Source organism: Sinocyclocheilus anshuiensis, unplaced genomic scaffold (assembly GCF_001515605.1).
Source record: "Sinocyclocheilus anshuiensis isolate Anshui unplaced genomic scaffold, SAMN03320099.WGS_v1.1 scaffold1154, whole genome shotgun sequence".
In the NCBI taxonomy this organism is placed as follows: Eukaryota; Metazoa; Chordata; class Actinopteri; order Cypriniformes; family Cyprinidae; genus Sinocyclocheilus; species Sinocyclocheilus anshuiensis.
In genome coordinates, this window is record NW_015542345.1 from 1,039,303 (window position 1) to 1,062,532 (window position 23,230).

Consider the following 23,230-nt stretch of genomic DNA (forward strand, 5'->3'; position numbering starts at 1 on the left):
GTTATGAAAGAGTGTATACATGTATATAAAATATATGTATATATGAGAGCAACAGTGGGAGAAATGTTAAAACTCTCACCTGCTGTCATTAATAACTGTGTTGAGAGCATCGACCAGTGTTTCTGCAGTGATATCGTGGATGCTGAGCACCACTCCCACCCCTCGAGTCGCCACGCGGTGCACGTTGTCACCCTGGTCACCAAAGAGGGGAAGCATCACCATGGGCACACCATGACAAATGCCCTCATAGATTCCATGCGTCCCACCATGAGTGATAAAGGCTTTTGCTTTGGGGTGACCTTTAATAAACAACAAGAATTAAAGTGACATTGCTTTTGAACCAACTACGCGGCTGGCATATACAGCAGATGATGATATGCCAGGGAAAAAAGGGGTCCAAAAGTATGATTGAGAGTATTATTTTTATTTATTTAAACCTGGAAAGAGTTTTAGTACTGAAAAAAAAAAGTTAAAATGAGAAAAGTTAAAATAAAACAAATATTCTGGGTTAATCAAATAAGTAAACAAGTTAAAAGAAAAATTAAAGGGTCTTTGTTTTAGGTATGGAACTTTTTTTTTTTTTTTGCTTTAATTCAACTTTTTACTCTAAGTGTTGTGGAAATCATATAATTTGTAATGAACAAAGTGTATTTAATTAGCTGCAAAATGCAGTATACTCCGACCTTTGGATGCCACTTTATAAAGCTTTGATTTGATTTGCTCAGTAGTATCATGTTTTACATTCCCATTTATTGATCCTTGCAGGCAAAAGGGCCGAGCACACACAAAAAAACGAGATATTCTTCATCAAAAGATCAATTGAGACTCGGGAACTTCTCTGATTGGTGGATCTCACTTCAGGGTCCCTATAATAATATACACAAATGCCTTGTCAGACTTGTCATAATTTATTATATTGACCTTCATTTAACACTTCTGTGATTCCGTGATTTCAACATTAAATAAAAAGACTACTAAAAAAATGTCTGTGTTTAGGCCATTTTCATTATCAGTATAGCTCATATTTAGGCAATCACATTAAGTTTTGACTTAGTATGTTTCTAAGTCAAAACATATGAGCAGGATATTTGATGATTTCCCCTGTGAGGATGGGCACCCACAGTCAGAAACATAAATCGGCACCTTTCTTGAAGATATTTAAATAGAATTTTGCAAGATCTATAGATATTCTGATACCTTAGGGCACCATTTTCTGTTAAAATTTTCCAGTATTTATATAGCTGACCAGATTGCTCATTGGTCAAGCATCTGCACCAATACAACCACAGTTAATAGGATTAGCTAACATTCTGAGTGTGAATGGGCTCTGCTCTCCAGTCATTGCAATCATATCTGACATGCCAGGCAAAATACCGACTACAAAAGCTGCTTCTGTGTTCTTGGTTTAATGATCCATGTTGTTGCTGGAATCTGTGGTTGGCTGATCCTTAACTTGCTACCCAAGGGATAAGCCAAGTGAATCCCTGGATTTCACAATAATAAATGTACTCCCTCACATACTTCTGGTAAGACAAGCAGAAATCCCTCATTCTTTAGCACTGAATCTAACTGAAGTGTTTGCTTAACTACAAATAAATCCTATCCTTTTCACAAGAAATTAAGACAGCCCCCCTCAAAATAAATAAATAAAATAAAGCAAAAATATACATTATAGTAAACTATATATTTATACAAAATATATCATTAAATAAATTCTTTACATAGATCTTCATTTAGGTTTCTAGATCTCTGCTTTTCTTACTGATTAATAAAATCAGAACCCTATTTATTTGGCTGCATGAAGAATTTTAACATTACATATACAAAGCATTAAATTAGCCAATTAAATGTTGTATGGTATGAGAAAAGTTCTTTAAAGGGACAGAGATAGACCCAAAAATGAAAATTAGCCCATGATTTACTCATGGTGTATATGACTTTCTTCTTTCAGATGAATACAATCTGAGTTATATTAAAAAATGCCCTGTTTTATAATGGCAGTAAATGGGTGTTGACTTTCAGTAGTCCAATAGAAGTTCGATAAAGTGCATCCATCCATCATAAAAAGTGCTCCATACAGTTCCGGCGGGTGAATAAAGGCCTCCTGAAGTGAAACAATGTGTTTTTGTAAGAAAAATATCCAAATTTAAAACTTTATCAACCGCTAACTGTTATACACACGTTACGAGAGAGTGGCGTCCAGCAGATGATGTAGGACGTAGGCATAGCATAAGCTCCGGTGAATAGTAATAAACGCGAAAACAGGAGAGAGCAAAACAAAACACCAGTCATGAATTAGAAGTACAAAACGAGGATTTGTAAAGAAAAATGTCAGAGGATTTCAATATAAGCCAAGAGGAGACTAGTTTTCCTGTACACTTTTTATGATGGATGGATCAGATGCACTTTATTGGACTTCTATTGGACTACTGAATATCAACACCCATTCACTGCCATAATAAACTTGGAAGAACCAGGACATTTTAAAATATAACTCTGATTGTATTCATCTGAAAGAAGAAAGTCATATACACCTAAGATGGCTTGAGGGTGAGCAAATCATGGCGCAATTTTCAATTTTGGGTAAACTATCCCTTTAAGCTACTCATTGCATAGCTAAAAAAAAAAAAAGAACTAACACCCGGGTGGGTGATACATGTTGCAATAGCATTTTAAAAAACAGACCAGCAAGCAAACTCACCGAGCAAGTCATTCTGTGGAAGCCACTTCATCAGCTTGACATTTTCTGGGACATCATCAGGAATCTCACCTGTATACCGCCAGAGAACCTAGAAAAAGTGACAGTTCAGACAGTTTTTATTCAAAACAAACTACAGCCCAATTAGCCTATTGGCAGTCCTCCTGAAGCTATCTTATGAAGACAAGTTATAAAATGGAACCAGGTTACCAGTTTAGACCATTACTTTAGAAGTACCCTTTTTGTGGAATAATTTCTATTCAAGTAGACACTTCTATTTGTGAAATCCTACATTTATTTTTGTTGAGGCTACATATTACAAAAAAAATTACTACATGATTCATGGCAATGTAAGAACTTTAAAAAGGGACTCTGTCTCGGTCTAACAGAAATACTATCCACTCTAGTAATGAACATTCTGTGGCGTGCCAAACCCTCTTTTCAGCACACACAATAACTTTAATGGCAACAAGATGTTCCTGGACTTCCTCCCCAGCTATAGCTAAAGCTCTGCGTGCAGCCTCCACTTAGTTTTACACTTTAACGTGCTGAGAAAACAAGTGGGTAATGTGGACTCGTGAACCCTACAATCCTTGACTGAGAGACTGAAAATCTGGGATGCTGAACAGAATGGTTTCAGGTCACGCAGCACAATGTTTGCACAGAAAATATAGCTCTAAGCCTTGGGTTAGTAAATGTGTGTAGTTCAAAGGATTATTTTACACCTTGTTTGACAACTTAAATTGCACCAGAATAACTTGATTTCTGCCAGTATGTAGTTTCTAAAATGTATGTCATTCCAACCTAAATTATCTCTTACCCAGGGATTACTACAATAAAAAAAGGAAAATTAGAGCAAATGATAATTCCCTTACTAAAATAATGATGGATGCCTATAATCATACACTATCCAGAATAATTTCTTCCCTATATGAGGTGTTAATGTGTTGCAGCCCCTCCTCCACACTATATATAAAACTGAAATGGGATAAAGAATTAAAGACTGAAATACCAGAAACGGATTGGTACGATATGTGGATAATACACCAGACTACCACTAGCTCACAAATATGGAGGGAGTTTCCCTGAAGTGCCTTATTCGCTTGTTTATAACACTTAAGATCAAAAGCAAACAAGTCTCCAGACAACAGGTTTGCTGGAGACAGTGTGGACAGTTAGAAGCAGATCACGCACATATCTTTTGGATTTGTGAGAAAATCCAATCTTTTTGGGACGATGTGCAGGTAGTTATGTCTGAAGTGCTTGGATATAGAATACCCAGAATCTCTTAATTTTTGCTTATGGGAAATATTAAAGGCATAGTATCTAAAGCGACAAGATTCTTCTTGTGGCATGTAAAAGGAATTGGTTTAAAGACAGCACTTTGAATTGTAAACAGTGGTTTGAGATTATTGAAGAAATCCTGGTGATGGAAGAACTTAAGTATACGTTAAAAATGAAAAAAAGTGCTTTCAGAATGGACTGGGAAAAGTGGTTGATATATAAAGAATATAAAGACGTCCTCAGGTAAGTAAACTGTAAATGTTATAGAAATGGTAACCTCATCTGTTTGGCTTTGTTGTTATGTTTTGTGTGTGGGATTTTTTTTTTCTCCCTTTCTCTCCTTAATTGGGGAGTTGGTTCATATACATATGTATGCATATATATATATATGATGTTTGTATGTATAGGACTATAGCTGTATATGCTGTGTAACATAAATCTGATATGTATATGTTTAATGTCTCTCCTTATTTTTTGTCAATATTAATTTTTTATGTGCATTGTTAATCTTGTATATTAAACTAAATAAAAATAAAAGGAAAAAAAAAATTATTTCTTACCCTCTGTGGAATCATACTGAAAGCCTTGAAGAAGATGGCAGCTTTCTCTTTTGGCATGGAGGAGACCAGAGAACCCAGACTGAACACCACAATACCATGCTCTCCGGAGCCCTTGACAAATTCCTCCACCTCCTGCAAAAGACAGACAACAAGCCAAAAAATAATAAGCCAAAATTAAATAATGACCTTGTTACATGTATAACTCAACACTGTAAACTAGTTAGGGGTGTAACGGTACACCTATTCGTACCAAAAACTTTCGGTAGGCGTCTTTAGGTTCGGTATGCATGTGTTGTTTTAACCACTGCACGAATGGAACTTCATTGGAAACTTCTTATACCTTTTTTTATATATTGTTCATTTTGATAAGAAACAAAGTCTAAACTTGTCTTTTTTTTTTCTTCAGGAAATTCAAACAAAAAATGCCATTTTGACGCTCTTTGATGTGGTGTGACAGATCGCTGTATAAACGCCTAAGTTCAAACGGCAGCATTTCCTCTTTACTACTAGTTTTAACGCAAAATAAACATGAATGAACATCTCATGTCTCATGTAGTGTGTTCGCTCAATCAGTGTTTCAACCGCGGAAAGACATCAATAATACAGCTTGTAAACAAAATGTGAGTAGCATTTTTTTTTACCTCAGGCATGTCATCAGTGTCCACAGCTGTTAGTTCGCTAGAGAAATTAAGTTTAGAGAAGAGCATTTCCAGAAATATTATACTCATTATATTTTACTTTACCTGTTAGTTATATCTTAATTATTTAATGTATGTTTAAATAAATCTGTTATAAAACAAGTTATGACAGCCACTGTGTAAATGAATATATTTCAACAACAAAGAGAAATGTTATAATTTAGAAGTTAATTTAAAAACTGCATTATGTGCAATTTACAGGTTTGCATTTTGCATTTTTTTAAGTTGAGTGCTCATTATTATATTTAAAAATAAATAGTAATTGAATTTAAGTTTGGGCTCTGTTGTTAACTCTAATCTTTTGTAAAAGGGCTCCCTTTTAGAGCATAAGCTGAGGTAGGTTTTTATCTCTAAGAAAATGTTAATTATAACTGAATTTATTTAAAGAAAGAGCAATTTGTTTAGTAAACCACTGTTTAATAAAAAACAAACTGAGGTACGTACCAAACCGTCATGTTTGTGTACCATTATACTCCTATAAACTAGATATGTAGCACAGAAAAAGCAGACATGTTTGCATTATGTACAGTACTCGCACAGCTTCATCAGCAAGGCTCATGTTATCCCTTAATCACCACCAAACCTTTTCATCTCACCGGTGTCTTTCCTATATGATATTTCAGAACCTATGCTTTGCACACATCACACAATTACATAGTGTCTGGGGTTTTCGCAGCTCAGGACTCATTATTTTGCCTGTAAAAAGCACCCTTGCCTCAAATATACAAAGAAACAAAAAACTGGTCCTCACGGAAGGAAGGGTGGCTGACAAGGAAAATAACACAGAGGGAAAGAAATGGAGGAGGTTGCGTGCCAAAGAATACAGTGAACACGCTGCGTTGCCTCAGGTTACCAGTGCCCTAGAGAAAGGAGTCATATTACCATGGGTTATGTTTGTATGAGGGTAAATGTAATGCATGTTAAGACAAAGCACCAATGTCAAAGCTCAAAAATGGAACCCATATTTCCAGAACCGACAATGACTCCAACCCAACTTTAAAAAAACAGCCACAGATGTAACATTTCCTTCTGAGGAAAATACATCCAAGGACTAGTAGTTACTCTCTACTGAAAATGTTCAAGAACTTCGATTAACAATAAAATGTATAAAACATTAAAAACCTCTGGTGACTTACTGCAGAAAGTTCAGCACTCTTCCGACAGTTGATGCCCCCGATGAGGACCATATTTGGCATGAGAGGCCTGGGGTACTCAAATGTAAAATCATATCTAAGCAACCAAATAGCTCCACGGCCGATGATCTCCTGGTATGTCAGATCCGCATCCAGGTATCTTGAAGCAAGTTCATCAAAACTGGCATACATTATTCGACACAGCACCAGCTCTACACCACTCATGACGAAATTTTGAATGCGCTCTACAAAGGTCATTTTGTCAGTGCTGCCAGACTGAAACCGAGGTACATAAGATGGAGGAGAAGGACACTGTGAAGCCAACATGTCAAGGCCACAAGGAATGCCACGAAGGAAGTAGACTGCGGGGAGACCGAGCGCAGTAGCGATAATAGGTCCACAGGGCAGAAAAGGGTCGGTGAGCACCAAGTCAAAGTTCTCCTCTTTCAGCTTCTGCATCAAAGGTTTGTTGTAAAGCAGCGACTCGCATCCTTCCACCTGCATTCCTGTGAAGTTCAGCAGATGCCCCACTTGGATGACGATGTCCATCAGTGCAGGACTACGCTTGAACACCCCCTCCTGAAACCCTTTCAAGCTGGTGGACAGCTCCTCCTTGGAGATCTTCACCGGGAAGGTCTCGGTGCGGAAGAGCTCAGAACTCTCGATCAAGATGTTGGTCTCGGGCACCAGGAGCAGGATGTTATGGCCTCTCTGGGCCAGTCCTGTCGCCAACACCTTCATGCTGAGCCAGTGGCTGCCTTCAACAGGCATGACCAGCACCCGGCCACCCTGCGCAGGCCTCAGCCAGGCACTCAGCCAGAGCAGCAGCAACCCTGAACCCAGCACCCACAGCCAGCCTTTCTTCAGCATAACTGGGTCTGCCTAAGACCAGACACAAACACTGAAAGAAAAGAAGAGGAGAAAACTCCTCCTCCAGGAAAAGGGGCTGTGTTTACACTCTCCCATGTGAGACTGAGAAACAAGAGAGCGAAAGGAAGAACAAGAGAGCACGACAGTTGTCCGTGTTTTGGTTTGCAGATCACGAGAAAAACATTTCCTGAAAGGCAAATAAGTGCTCTGCAGGGCCAGCACAATGTTACACAACACTACATATTAAGTACAATTTTTAACAAGAAAAACTCTACTCATTACAGTCATAAATTCACGTTAAGTAGTATTTTACAAATCTGTGAGACTTAAATACAAAATTAAAAGCAGAAGCCCTAGGTTGTACATATCCAAATACACCACAGTTTCTTGGCAGAGATAACCATGGATTTAGTTTTTAGCATCTGACACGGATTCTAAGTAAAGAACGAGCACTCAAAGATTAATTTACAACCAATTGTATGAACTCAAACGCATAAGAAGGAAGAATTGTAACTGTTGTCAGGTCTGCAAAAGGCAACTCCCACCAGCACCTTCCCCCACTCCTCAAACCCAGCTTGCGTGAGAAGCTTGCCACTCCTTTCCTTCCCATCTCCCCAGTTCAAGCGATAACCCGACCAACAATACTTCCCCACATGCTTTCTAAATTGCATTTCACAACATTGATACCCACATAGCATACTTTGCCAGTAAAGGGAAATTACCTGTATATGTGTTGTGATAAAAACAATAGGAGTGAGATTTACTGTGGTATAGTTCTCTCACGGTCTCTTATTTCTTACTGTTAATCCTTTGGCTGGTTTTATTTAAACTACTGATAATTAGGTTTTCTTCAAACAGCTGTAGCAACAAAGTTCTTAAATAAATAAATCCTCAAATACTTCCAGTACTAATTATTATTATTACTACTACATTAGGGGATTCCTGAGTTGGGGGATCCACCACCACTTTTCTATTAGTCAGTTGCAGTTCCACTTGTTGGTACTTGCTTTCTATAAAACTTTGCAGGAATGAAACTGTCCTTTTTTTACCTTGTCCAAGTACTGGTGTAATATTTTAAACACTTAATATCTGCACAAATGACACAAACAACAATCTAAAAAGTGAAAAAGTAAAAATCCAAAAAGAGTGCCAAACTTCAACAATGTATCCAGTAAGATCCACTGACCCAGTCATGGCCACATGCAAACTCTTATATGTCTCCATTGTAATCATCCCCCACCCAGCTATGCTGTGGGAATACTACACTAACAACTGAACTGCTGTTTATCTCTTTAGGACTGGGACCGCAAATAAGAGAGAACAGTGACACCTGTCGTAATTTTATGAAACAAAAACATTCTCAAATAAAGAAAATATATATGTGAGGAAAAATGGTAACCACCAGAATACCACTTGGTGTGCTGTGTTGTACTACAAAGAATAATTAACAAACAAAACAAACTGAGTATTAGTGAAGGGGTCAAACAAAGAAAAGCCTGTTTTACCAAAAGAGCACCTAATAATCATGCAGCTCTAGTCTACTGTATGTATGTGCATATATGCATTTGTCCCTGGAACACCAGAGAATAAATATAGTAATATAGTATATAACTGCTGCAAATCATTACATAGTCCTAACTTTACTTATCAGCTATTGTGGGTGAAAGGCAATCTTGATTTAACCCACAGCCTACTATTAAAATATGCTGTCACTGAAATATTGTTTACAACACAGACATGGTCTACTTTGCTATCTTGGTTGCTGTACCCGTTCAAACATTGTTGTGTGTTCAGCTATGGTAAGTTTAAAATTAACATAGTTTAAAGTTAACATTTAGACCTTAAATTTTCATTGACCTGTCTGTGTGGCAAAAAAGGACATTTTATGCCTTTTGCAAATGAGTCACTCTCCTTCTCTGCTTTTAACACTTTTTTGTGACTATTCTCAAATATGAACAACAATTAGAAAGAGAAAAAAGGTAAGCACTTTAACTAAGATGAAGATGAAGACCCTGACAATGAATTACTTGGGTGGTCCAAAATCCCACTCGTATTTTGCCTTATTTTAACTGCCTGCAATCCTGGGTCCTTTGTCACCCTTTCCAGCCTGGATGTATCAGCAAAGTGTCTTTTGCATTAGTTTTACATAGTTTAATCACACAATGTGACTGACATTTTGTGAATATTCTACATTCTAACACACTTATGACATTGACCAATGCGTTATATGATTTAGAATTCCACTAGTCTCACTTTTCAGTGGGTCCCTAATTTCACAGTTAATTCCTATGAGCTGCATGTTGGGCATCAGGAGTTTGGGGAACAATTTAACGTCACAAAGGGCTTTAGATAACACTGACCAAATTTGGTGTTGATCTATGTAAATCTCTAGGAGGAGTTTGTTTAAATACAACGCCTGAAAATGGCAAAAACAGCACAAAGCTTGCAGAGAAAATTCAAAATAACAGACTTCCTGTTGGGTTTCGGACTTCATACCAGGGGGACTTTTTTGTAGGTATTGATGTGTTGCATGTGTCTACCCAATTTTGTACATATATGTGAAACAGCTTAAGAGGCACTTCGTTGAAATTTTAAAGGTGGCGCTATCGAGCCATTTTGTCACACCCACTTCTGAAACCCATATTAGATGTAAATTTTCACCACTTCTGGCATGTGTGCAAAGTTTCGAGATTTCATTTTGGAGAAGAAGAAGAAGAAGAAGAATCGGAGCAATTCCAATAGGGTCCTCGCACCACCAGTGCTCGGGCCCTAACTATGGTTAGTGTAGCAAGATCTTGGTTAATTTGTGGTTACCATGGTTTAACTATAGTAACCATGTTTTTTTTGGTTTTATTTGTAGCAAAACCATGGTTAATTTTCGTAAGGGTATCACTAACATTAACACTAAATCCTAAAATCAGACTGGCTGTCAGGAATGTTGTTTCTAGGATTAACAAGAATGTTGCTACAAAATTAGGTTCACCCGAAATGACCCTGAAGGCGTCAGAAGATTTGGCGCAAAATCCTGCAGTTTGACTTCTCCTACGACAAACATCAAATTGTCTTCGGTTTTCAAGACAAGCCATGATCAGTATTAATGCTAGATTTCTTCTAATATCCATAAACCCCGGTGCTCCTGGCCACCACTCACGGAATTCCTATGAGATGTTGGATTTGCTATGATAAACACCGGTTGCGTCGCTGCTTTGAAGTGGGTGTGTGCTGTTTACACTGCTTACATCTTCTTAAACACGCTGGTATTGCTGCCGTTCATAGACTTTTAGCCAACATTTCAGCCCTGCGTGCAATGCAGCTCGCAATCACTGAACGTGTATGGGTTGATCATGTAAACAAGTTTTCAAGCGCACACCCATTTTTAACACGTCTTGATGTGTACAGTCTGACATTAATGACAACTGAGATCCCACAGTGTGACATGATCATCATGTTCGTACAGTCTGACAACCAACAATTGTAAAGGACTATTATAAATCATGCAGTGTGCACCTAGATTTAGTTTAATCACACAATATGAGTCCTGAGAGTCCACTTTGAACCACTTTGCATTCTAAAACATTTATCATGGCCTGAAAAGTTGACCTTTTCATCACCTCATCAATCTGTTTTGAGTCACGTAGCATATACAGATTTATTGTGGATATCTAGTAAACTTGATACTCCGTGCCTTGAGTATCATGTGGCGAGTATAAAGATGATGCTAACCTTATTCAGTGGGTTCCTAATTTCACAGTTAATTTCTCCTATGAGCTGCATGTTGGGCATCAGGGGTTTGGGGAACTCCAGACTGAAATCATAGCGCATCAACCAGACGGCTCCAGTGCTCAGGATCTCAATCAGGCTCACATCTCTCTGAAGGAAGTTGAACGTAATTTCCTTAAATGGCCAAAATGTAACCTTGCATATCAGTGGTTCCAGCATGCTGACAAAAACGTTCACCACACGCTCACCAAAAGTCATGCGGTCTGAGTTTCGTGTATAGAACCGTGGGACATATGAAGGAGGGTCAGGACAGGCTGTGGCCGCAGCATCAAGGCCACACGGCATTCCCCTTAACATGTACACTGCAGGTACGGATAGATTATACGCCAGTATGGCTCCAACTGGTAGGGCAGGATCAGTTAAAACAGCATCAAAGTTTTTCTCTCTCAGAAAATCTATAAGCTCCTGGTTACTGAACAAACTTTCAGTTGTAGAGGTCACACAGTTAATAATCTTTCTCAAATGGGCCACCATTGAAGTCACACTCTTCAGTAGGGATTGCTCTGGCTCACGAATATGTTCCACAATCATTTGGTCGATTAAATCCTGCCCATATGTGCCGGGAAACATCTTTGTGATGTAATGTTTGCCTGGACCCAAGCGCATGCTGATCTCTGGAATCACCACAATCACGGTGTGTCCTCTACGTCCCATCTCTTCTGCCACAGCCTTCACCCCTGTCCAGTGACTTCCATCCATGGGCACCACTAACAGCTTCCCAGTCCAATTGCTCCTACCCTGCTCCAGAGCTGCAGAACAGACTATACTGATCACTAGACATAAAATTACTCCTAAGTGCATCTTTGTAGCAAAACCAGACTTCAAAAAAATCTGGCGATGTGAACCTTTACCTCTGTATGTCTGTCTGTCTGTCCTACTATGTGCAAATATATCAAATGGATGCTTTTGCAATTTACGATCATATAGAAAGCAAGTAGATTGCTTTCCAGCATTTTAGTGGCTAGACACACGATGTGGGAGGGACTTTTTTAAATTATAAAACACATTTAAGTGTTGCAGCAAAATCCATTAAAAATCAAGCACAAGAAAAAATAACACCTTGAACAACAAAAACTAGCATAATTTAATATTTTACAGAGTTTGCCAGTTGCAGGCAGACTTTGCTGGTTAATTATTACAATAACACAGTGTAAACAGAACTATATTATTGGCAGTGCTTCATGTTGTTCATACTGCTACTATGTTTAAAGATACAAACAAGCTGCATCACAAATTTACACAGTAGAAGTTCAGCTGATTTATGGATTTCCTGAAGTGATTATTTTCTAGTTTGTCTTCCTAAGCAAGCAGTGGCTTCTTTACCCAAAGAATAATCTTTGAACCCCCTAAATTAGACTGAAGACCATCTCAGCTTTGACTTCCGAGTAAACCAAAACATCAGTCTGCAGAGCAAAGGCTGCAAGATGCTCACTGGAATGTCAGAACACAATGATGAAAAGACATACGTCTGAGATCTGTGTGAAGAAACGAGGGTTGTAAGACGCAGTGTCTGGTCAGGCTATGGCGGTCAAGTGTAGTTTTCAGGGTACACTCTCAGAAAAAAAGGTACAAAAGTTGTCACTGGGGAGGTACCTTTTCAAAAGGCAAACCTTTGTACCCAAAGAGTCCATATTGGTATCCTAAAGGTACATATTAGTACCTAAAGTGTACATATTAGTACCTAAAAGGTACAAACGTGTACCTTTTGAAAAGGTACCACCCCAGTGACAGCTTCTGTACCTTTATTTCTGAGAGTGTATTGTAATCCCTAGTGAAAATAAATATACTAAATTGTATTTGAAATACACTTATTTCATGCCAAGTATTCTGCAAATACATTTCAATATTTATGTACTTAATAAAAATACCTGGCAATTGTACTTTTGGTATACTAAACTGGTATACTTAGTCTGCTAAATTGGAACAACTAATTTTGTACTTAATGCAATTTAATTGTGTGGAAGTAGTGACAACCTGGCAAACTTAGGTGCACCCAAAATGACCCTGGCAATAAATGACAGTATGTAGGTACAGAGTCATGCTCGTCTTTTGTTTTTTTCTTGACTGAAAACCCAGAAACTTTGTCACCCTTTTCAGCTTCTACTTGCTACTATGAGCTTAAAAACTCTGAGTATCATGTAGCAAGTATAAAGGTGCTGCTGACCTTTTTCAGTGGGTTCCTAATTCCATAGTTAATTCCTCCTATGAGCTGCATGATGGGCATCAGGGGTTTGGGGAACTCCAGACTGAAATCATAGCGCATCAACCAGACGGCTCCAGTGCTCAGGATCTCAATCAGGCTCATATCTCTCTGAAGGAAGTTGTATGTCAATTCCTCAAAGGGCCAGTATACAAATTTACATATCAGTGGTTCCAGCATGCTCACAAAAACGTTCAGTACACGCTGACTAAAAGACATGCGGTTCGAGTATTGTGTAAAGAAACGTGGGATATATGAAGGAGGGTCAGGACTGCCTGTGGCCGCAGCTTCACACAGTAATCCCCTCAACATGTACACTGCAGGTACGGATAGATTATATGCCAGTATGGCTCCCATTGGTAGGGCAGGATCAGTTAAAACAGCATCAAAGTTTTGTTCTCTCAGAAACTCTATAAGCTCCCGGCTCTTTAACAGACTTTCAGTTGTAGAGGCCATATAGTTAAAAGCATTTCTCATAAACTGCTCTGGCTCTGTTAGTTCATGAACATGTTCCCCAATCATTTGGTTGATTAAATCCTGCCCATATGTGATTGGAAACGTCTTTGTGATGTAATGTTTGCCTGGACCCAAGCGCATGCTGATCTCTGGAATCACCACAATCACGGTGTGTCCTCTACGTCCCATCTCTTCTACCACAGCCTTCACCCCTGTCCAGTGACTTCCATCCATGGGCACCACTAACAGCTTCCCAGTCCAACTGCTCCTACCCTGCTCCAGAGCTGCAGAACAGACTATACTGATCACTAGACATGTTACTCCTAAGTGCATCTTTGTAGCCAAAGACTTAAAAAAGACTGACGATGATGAACCTTTACCTCTGTGCTTCTGTTTGTCTCACTATCTACATTACAAACATATCAACTAGATGCTTTTGACATAGCAAGAAGATTGATTTCTAGATTTTTAGTGGCTAGACACAGAATGTGGGAGGGACTTCATTCTAAAACCTATTTATGGTATTTTTTTTACACAATAAAATCCATTAAAAAGCAAGCACGAGAAAAAAAAAACATCTTTGTACAACAAAAATGGGAAACCTTTATTTATTAATTAATTTTTTTACAGTTTGCCAGTTGCACACCGATTTTGCTAGCTAATGATTAAAATCATTTATTGGCAGCGCTGAGCATTGTTGATACTTGAATTATGTTCAGAGAACACCACATATCATGATGCAACGTTTTTTTTATTTCATTTCTAAAACTCTATAAGATATAACTCATCTCTTATAAAGCATAAGCAATCAGAAGCTTCTCAGGCAAAAGGACATTCTTTATTCCCCTTGATGAAGTGCAAAAACTACCTCAGTATAACCAGGTTACATGTTTGGAACGACATGAGGGTGAATAAATAATGACATAATATTCATTTTTTGGTGAACTATCCATCTACCCTGTTGAAAAAAACCAGCATAGGCTGGTTGAAGCATATCAGCTGGTTTGAGCTGGTTTAAGCTGGTCCTTAGTTGGTCATGAGCTGGTTTAGGCTGGTCCTGCGCAAGAGCTAGTTGCTTAGGACCAGCTTAAGCTTTAAACACACTTCTAGACCAGGTGTAGCAAACACACAGATGAAGCAAACATTTTTATCTCGTGTTTAGGCATCCATTTAAACATTTTCACTCACCTTAGAAAGAGGGTTTTTTATGGCACAGTTAATCCCCCCGATTAGAACCATGTTGGGCATCAAGGGTTTAGGAAACTCCAGGCTGAAATCATAGCGCAGCAGCCACAGGGCTCCACTGCGCAGGATCTCTGCCACACTTACATCTCTCTGCAGGAAACGGGATGCTACACCCTCAGTTGACCAATATATCAGTCTGCAAAGCAATGGCTCTACGATGCTCACTAGAACATTCAGCACACGTTGACGAAACGACATACGGTCGGAGTTGTTTGTAAAGAACCGTGGGATATAAGAGGGAGGGTTCGGACAGGCCGTGGCCGTCGAGTCTAGTCCGCAAGGTAAGCCTCGCAACATATACACGGCAGGTAAGGACAGGTTATAAGCCAGGATGGCACCAGTTGGTACAGCTGGGCTGGTGAGTACGGCATCAAAGTTCTGCTTTCTCAGGAAGTCCACCAGCTCTTGGTTCAATAGGAGACTCTCAGCTGTGGCTCTTTGGAGGTCCACAAATTTCCTCATGTTACTAATTCTGGTGCTGATCTTCTCCAACAAAGGCAGTTGCTTACTCTCCATTACCTCAGCATTCCGAGCTTGGAGTTCGTCCAGTTGTTGCTTTCCGTACGGAACCGGAAATATTCTAGTAGTGTAGTGTTTGCCAGGTCCTAGCAGTACACTGACCTCTGGAATGACCACCATCACTTTGTGTCCTCTGCGGCCCATCTCCTCCGCTACAGCTTTCACACCAGTCCAGTGACTCCCATCCATAGGCACCACTAAAAGTGAACCAGTCCAACCAGGTTCTCTAGGCTGTATTGTCGCTCCCACAGCTGCAAAGGCGAGCATGAAGCACCCCACAAATTCAACCAATTTCATCTTTGGCTCTCGATGTTCACAGTGTGTATTTGAGGAGAGATGCATTCTGGCAATGAGTCGTCAATGTCTTGTGTAACTTGACTCTCTCTGAGTCTCTCCCCTTCACCGTATGGAACAAATTGGATCAAGATTTGTTTTTCTGTGTGAATTCCTTGCAGGATTAACCAACAGTGTGATTAAATTAAATATGTTAGTTTAGGGACCATTCTTGAAAGTGAGTTACAATCAGAAAAGACTAAAGTAATCACTTTGACTATAGAGAGATAAAAAGCCAATACACATGACCTCGGCAAAAACATAGGTACAAAGTCCTGCTTAACTATTGCCTTCTTTTTACTGGCTGAGATCCCAGGACCTTTGTTACCATTTCTACCTGGGTTTACCTACAGATAATAAACTGGTTTTAAAAATGTAAACCTTAGTTTAAAATCCACACAGAATTCTAACAAATTCTACATTCTAACAAATGTATATTGACCAAATCAGCTGATTTAGAGTGGCAGTAGTCTCAGAGCATATACAGATCTATTTTTTTGTATTCCTAGTGTAGCTGTTCCTACATGCAGTATCATGTATGAGTATAAATGAGATGTTCACCTTTGTCAGTATCAACCAGATGGCTCCAGTGCTCAGGATCTCAATCAGGCTCAAAACTTTTTGCAGAAAGTCGGCCCTCATACACGGAATGTGTGAATGTAGCCATAGTGACTGGCTAATATACTGCTGTGCAAGCGACACAATTACCTGCACTGTCATCAAAAATTCTGCAAACATTCAAGCTAAATAACAGCTAAATAATCCCATTGTCATTGACAGAAATATATTTAAAGTCAAGTGCTGTCAAACGATTAATTGTGATTAATCTAATCCAAAATACAAGTTTTTGTTTACATATATATATACATATATATACACACACATATACATATATATATATATATATATATATACACACACACACACACAAACACACACGCACACACGCACACACTTCTCAGGACGTGTTTAGTGTGACCACAAGGTGGTGCCATTGCATCAAGACGAATGGACAAGGTGAGAGTCAAGAGCAGTAACAAAGCTGAACTTTATAATTATAGATACCTCGTCATCATCATCAGAGCTTATACATACATAACTGTAGGTGCATAAATACAAATTATTTTGCAAAAGATAGTTCAATTAATATAAAAAAAAAAGATAAATCAGTCAGTGTGAGGAGCTAGTGTGTTTGTCTACCGGCTGACAGTTTTTTTGGTTATTTGGGATATTCGGTGTATTTCTGGACAGGCACATTTGTAGCCGCCTCTGTGGTTGATGCAGAGGTGAGAACAGTTGGCATTCTTCAGTTCACACTCATTAACGTCTGACAAATACAAGAAGAAAGAACTCTTATGAGCAAGAATTCATCTTTCAAGTAATATCTACACAGAATTTTGGTATGTGCATATGCATGCATGTAAGATTTGTATGTTTGTGGGCTGACCTTCACACTGGTGTCCATTAGGGTGCAGTCTGTATCCACGAGGACAAACACATCTGTATGTACCTGGCAGATTTACACACTTCCACTCACACATGTGCAGCCACTTCTGCTGGAGGACAGCTGTCTCCTCACACTCATTAATGTCTAAAACCAAACCACAAATGCACCTTTTAGAATAAAAAATACACTAATCTCAATGTTCATTAGCATAGAAATCATCTATTCATTTGGGGTTTCTAACTAGGTCAAAAAACAGTAGAAAATGGTCATGCAAAAACAAATTTTGTGGTATAAGAAAAAGTTATTTTTTCTGGTATTAGTCTACATATAGTAAGCAGGTGTAATAAAAACCATTGCAAATACGCCTTTTTGACCCTATTATGACATACAGCACCTGCTTTATTCTACGGGTATGTCAGGACAAATTAATTAAGATAATGTAGATGACTGACCTTTGCAATGCCTATTGTTGCTGTCCAGTTGGTACCCTACAGGACACAAGCACTGGAAACTGCCTGGCGTATTAATGCAGCCAAATACACAGAGAGCACTACCAACATGTTCACACTCATCCACATCTGCAGAAATATTAACTACATCAAGACCATGGGGTTGAAGTTTGTAATCAGAATTCACCCTTATTTCGTTCCAAACTCGCAAGACATTTGTTCATCTTCAAAACACAATTTAAGATATTTTTGATGAAATCCGAGAGCTTTCTGACCCTGCAGACAGCAATGCAACTGAAACTTTCAAGTCACAGAAAGGCAGTAAGGACATTGTTAAAATAGTCCATGTGACATCAGTGGTTAAACCGTAATTTTAATACTTTTTGTGTGCAAAGAAAACAATAAAGTCGTTATTTTAGTTTTCTTTGCACACAAAATGTCACATGGACTATTTTAACGATGTCCACTCTACCTTTCTGGGCCTTGAATGTGGTAGTTGCATTGCTGTCTATGCAGGGCCAGAAAGCTCTCAGATTTCATTAAATATATCTTAATTTGTGTTCCAAAGATAAACAAAGGTCTTAGGGGTTTGGAACAACATGAGGGTGAGTAATTAATGACAGAATTTTCATTTTTGAGTGAACTATACTTTTAAGAATGATTTTTGTCATTGGCAGTGCATCAGCACACACCAAACACTGATTCACTCACCAGAGCAGGATGTCCCGTCTGAAGAGAGCTGAAACCCTGGACTGCAATTACACCTGTACGAGCCCAAGGTATTTTGACAGACCTGCTGGCACAGGTGCAACTCCTCCACACATTCATCCAAATCTATAAATAAAGTTGTACAGCTATTGGATAACAAAATGTTTTGAACCTTGCTTACACTTGTATTTACTGTAGCATTGTCCACTTATGAGATCACATTTTATAGTGGAAAAAAGGTTCTTCAGATTATCAAAATATTCTTCACACTAAGAAAAAATGGTTCTTTTTAGAACGATTTGAAACCTGGAGAGGTTGGAGGAAAAATCGAGGAACCCTTTTGGAAACCTTAATTTTAAGAGTGTATACTGTTTTTTCTTCCTTATATGATGGATAACTCTTAACTCTTAAAACACCATGTGAACCTCACACACGTGCCGTACCTTGTCTTTGAGCTCTCATATAACAGCCATTTGCTGATATAGGTCAAGAAAGCCCTGGAGTGACACCAGAGGGTAATGTTAAGTCTTGCAGACATTCAGGGCTGAATCGACACACCACAGCTGGTTTGTAACCAAAGCCATAAATCTATGACACTGAGGTCAAGGATACATAAACAAGCTGTTAACCTAGTGTCAGGACCACATCATGACAGAAAAAGAGAAAGCCGCCATTCCTAAAGTGGAAAACCTATAATCACTGGAGTCTGTATGTCTAAAGAATTCTATTCCGTGGTCGTATCACAGTGGTTATGATATGGTATATAACAAGATTACATGTGCATGTGGTTCCCATCTCACCTCTACAGGTGCGCTGATCCTCCAGAAGAAGAAATCCTGGTTTACAAAGACACTGAGCGCGATTCTGTTTATTTACATGACAGATCTGCGAACATCCTCCATTGTTTAAGGAGCAAGGAGTTAACTCTAGAGTTAAAAGAAACATATTATGAGGAATTTATAAGATCCAACAAAGAAAGTATGTTTTTAATTGCTTGTGAAACAGAACGTGACAGACTAGTGGTCCCTTTCAAATAATATAATTTAATTTACATGGTATGGTTTAGGTTTAGAGAACAGGACAGGATTTGCTCCCTGCTGAGAGTGAAATCCCACATCTGCAGTGACTTACAGATTCTCCGGGTTAATGAATTTACCTTGTGTGGACAGGAAACACTTTTGACAACTAAATGATTTTTAAATGTACTTTTTGCTTAACAAAAATAGCCCACTAAACACAATGGTAAACTGAATTTGATTCATTAAGATATTTTTACGTGCATTTTTTAAATAAGATAATGGGTTTAGCAGAACACCCGAGTTCAAAACAGTAATGTCCATATGTATAAACGCATATTCCCAGATGTGTCTGATTACATTTAAAGCCATCCTGAGGCCCTCTGTGAACAGCTCTAGTGATCAGTTCTGCCTGTCACCTGCTTAGAGAAGTGATGAGCAGGATATTACTCAGATGTCAAATATCTAGACATATAAGATTGGAGGGTGGTGACAGGAAAGGGTCAGCATACTAAAATGCCGATACAATAAAAACACCTAAACAGGATTATGAAAAATTAATCTTCCCAGCAACTTAAATCTCTGAGCACTTGATTCAAACTTGTTAATGAACCCTTTCTTAAATAAAGCATTCTCTCTTCTGTCTCCTTAGGATAAACTGATTATGACCTGATTTGATTCTTTAGTTACAAGTATCTGATAATTATCTGTAAGCCCATTTCTGCCACATAACAAAAAAAATCATGCTTTTATAAATCATAATTATCACATAAAAATTAAAAAATGAGGTACTAAGTCATAATTATGACATGACAGTCATAACTACGACAAAAAGTCAAAAAATGATAAATCAGAATAATGAAGTCGAAACTGACAAAAAGTCAAATTTATAAGCTAAAGTCATAATTATTTAGATTTGCCTAAATTATTACTTTTCATCTCAGTTATGACTTAAGTAAACTTTTTTTTTTTAAATAATTATATTTTTATTTAATAGTTTTGACTTTTTGTCATAATAAAGATTAACGAAAGCATGGTTTTTTTTTTCTTATGTGGAGGAAATGTGCTTTCATAGATAAATGAATAAACTGATGTTTTGTGCACTATATAACATGCTGCAGTTTCAAACAAGAATCTTGCGATTGCACAGTTCACATTAAAAGCTCTAGATTATTTCCTGGAAAAATTAACTCTCTACATATTTAGATCCAATATGTCACATATCTCACCTAAGCACAGAGGTGTTTGGCCACTCCATTGTCCATTGTGTTGACAATAGCTGTAGACGTCACCATTGGTCAATGTGTATCCAGGGTAACATGTATACTGAATATAATGCTTATACTGAAGCGGGCCAGGATTCTTTATCGACCGAAAGTAGAACGTTCCGTGAGAAGGAAACGGAGGGTAGGGACACAATGGACGATGTATCCTTGAAAATCTTGGAAGATCTTTCCACGCTGAAGGATCAAGTGTTTGTTTGGGGTCACTCTGATTGCTTTTTTCATTTACTTGATCATCAGTAATGTCAGTTGAGTTGTGGACGTCTGTTGGAGCCTTCAGATGCAGGCCAGACACGAGCTGGGTGGCCGTCGTCAAGACCTCCTCACCAGATGATATATACCCAGTGGTATCTGGTGGCGGTGATGTCTCAGTAAGGTCTGGTCTTTGTTCAAAGAGTCCTCTGGAGGTAGATGGAGCAGTAGACCACGGATCAAGTGCAAAGGAAACAGACTCATGTTTAGACACCATAAAACCAGGATAGCTTGTAGTTGAAGGTGCAAAACTCTCAGTGGTGTCTACTTTGATGAAAGTCTCTGACTGTAGATGGTCATCTGTGTCTAATGTGTTGAGGTTTGGTGCAGGAGTAGTTGATATCCAGTGTGAATTATTTTTACTGTATTCTGGTAAAGTCTTAGCAGCTGAAATGACTGAGGCTCTTTGAAATAGTTTGTCTGTACCAAGCGTGGACTGATAACCTTTTTTGTTTCTTCTGTATGGTGCTTCAGTAAATGTTTGATCCATGATCTTGACTTGTTGAGTGGCCATTGCTGGAGTGACGAAGCTTGTTGGTGTGGTGCTCAAAAATGAAGATTCAAGAAAAGAACTGGCTAATGAGATCGTGTTGACATTCGCAGACGCCACCGTCACAGAGTTCCTGATTGGATTCTTGAAGTTTTCAAGGTTGTTGATTGGCCCAGCCTTTCCACTGTCTCGTGTTTTGTCAAACAATAGAATCTTTGAGGGCTTTTTCTCTACTGGTTTCCTAATATTTTTCTGCTTGAGGTCTGTAAAGTCAAGTCTGATGTGAGGGACCCCAAGCAACACTGTTTTTAAAAAAGCATCCTTGGAAGTGGTGTTTAAATGGCTATGTAAGCGAACTTTTAGGCTTGTAGGAACATCATGGCCCTGTGCTGAGACAGGACCATGTAAAGAGTCTTGATTCAGATGAAGAACACTCATGATATCAGCCACTGTAAGAACCAAGAAACAAACCGTAAGGAGGAACATGAAGGAGCCAAAGCAAACAGATGGTGAATTTTACAAGAAGTAATTGTAGCAGTGATGTAAAAACAATAAGGCGAAAAATGGTATATGTTAATAGATCAAACAGTTTTGGCATTTACCCTTGATTCAGATGACATACCTTTGCAGACAGGCTTAGTGCCGTTCCAGCTTTTCCCCTTGCAAAAGAGAAGCGCAGATCCAAACAAACTGAATCCAGTGTCACAGCTGAAGGCGGCCAGAGATCTGTCTTTAGAAACCACAGTACTTCCATGCAGGAGATCACCAGGGCTGGGGCATCCTAATGCTGGGGTACAAAACAACTTATGGTATGGCTGTAAGTATCAGCATTACATTAGAGAACGTATAAAACATAATTTTAACGACTGCGGTTTATTTTAAACAAGCTTTTTTGCTTGACAAATCTCAGAGAGATTCATCTACTTCATGGCCAAATTTCACAATACAGAATAAATGTGTGTATATTTACAAACTTTGTGAATATTTACTAACCCACACACAGCGGTGGGTCTCTGGCCCACTGTCCAGATACACAGCTGCTAGTACGGTAACCGTGGATCCAGAATCCTGGATTACAGGTGAAGGTAACATACAATCCTCCATAACGGAAAAACATACGCCCATTTTCTAAGTGTCCAAAGCCACTGCAGCCTTTATCAGCAATGCCTAAGTGAAAACCATCAGAAATAATCATATGCTTGCACACAGATCAAACCAAATCACAACCTCTAAAATTGTTAATCAAGGGCAGACTGAAAGTCTGAAAAAAAGTGCTTCAATGATTTACCTATGGCTTAATGTGATAATATTAATTTTCATGATACTGTACCTGGAGTTTGCATCCAGAGCTGAGACAAAAATACCCACAGCAGTGCACCTCTCCAACCTAGCATGATTGAGCAAATTCCACCGTAAAAAAGAGGCTGTCGAAAACCTTAAGAGTGTCAGACTGTAAATGAAGATCACTCAGGCAAACTGAACACTAGAGAGAGGAGTCTTGAAGTGATTGGGTAAAAAGATAAGACATGAGAGAAGGGGAAGGGAGAGAAAAGGGGAGGAGACACAAAACAGAGTAACAGGAGTTTAAAACATCTTGAACACATCTTCAAAACAGGATGAAAACATAGAAACAGACAGTGTGTTTTTTTCTTGTTAAGGGGAGCAACAGCAAGTCAGCTCAGATGACTTCAGTTAAAACCACTGCATAAAAGCCAATACTCTTTGTTACTTGTGTGAATGCAGACCAGTTTTATAATAATAACAATTTGTTACATTTATATAGACATTCAAAACGCTTTACATTGTGAA

At 38.6% G+C, this 23,230-nt stretch overlaps 2 protein-coding genes and 1 pseudogene across 3 annotated transcripts in view; all 3 read right to left on the bottom strand.

Moving 5' to 3' along the window:
- Positions 1-11,824, bottom strand: part of ugt1b1 (UDP glucuronosyltransferase 1 family, polypeptide B1) — a 13,023-nt gene extending 1,199 nt beyond the window's left edge. Inside the window, exons 1-4 of one of the 2 annotated variants that reach the window (XM_016489823.1) lie at positions 10,967-11,824; positions 4,543-4,674; positions 2,702-2,789; positions 80-299 (exon numbers count right to left, since the gene is read on the bottom strand). In XM_016489823.1, coding sequence (XP_016345309.1) covers positions 80-299; positions 2,702-2,789; positions 4,543-4,674; positions 10,967-11,824 — 1,298 coding nt within the window. Of the gene's footprint in view, positions 1-79; positions 300-2,701; positions 2,790-4,542; positions 4,675-6,376; positions 7,244-10,966 lie in introns of those variants that run through there. The other variant, XM_016489822.1, reaches the window with a different exon arrangement.
- A 1,333-nt stretch (positions 11,825-13,157) lies between these two features.
- On the bottom strand, positions 13,158-14,047 carry LOC107691372 (UDP-glucuronosyltransferase 1-6 pseudogene; annotated as a pseudogene).
- A 2,899-nt stretch (positions 14,048-16,946) lies between these two features.
- Positions 16,947-23,220, bottom strand: LOC107691373 (uncharacterized). Its single transcript, XM_074187016.1, is given in 10 exon segments — positions 16,947-17,005; positions 17,008-17,103; positions 17,224-17,367; positions 17,676-17,801; positions 18,384-18,506; positions 19,181-19,306; positions 20,626-21,870; positions 22,044-22,208; positions 22,415-22,588; positions 22,752-23,220. Coding segments are annotated over 10 exon segments (2,322 nt in total). The 5' UTR covers positions 22,816-23,220.
- Positions 23,221-23,230: the final 10 nt, after the last annotated feature.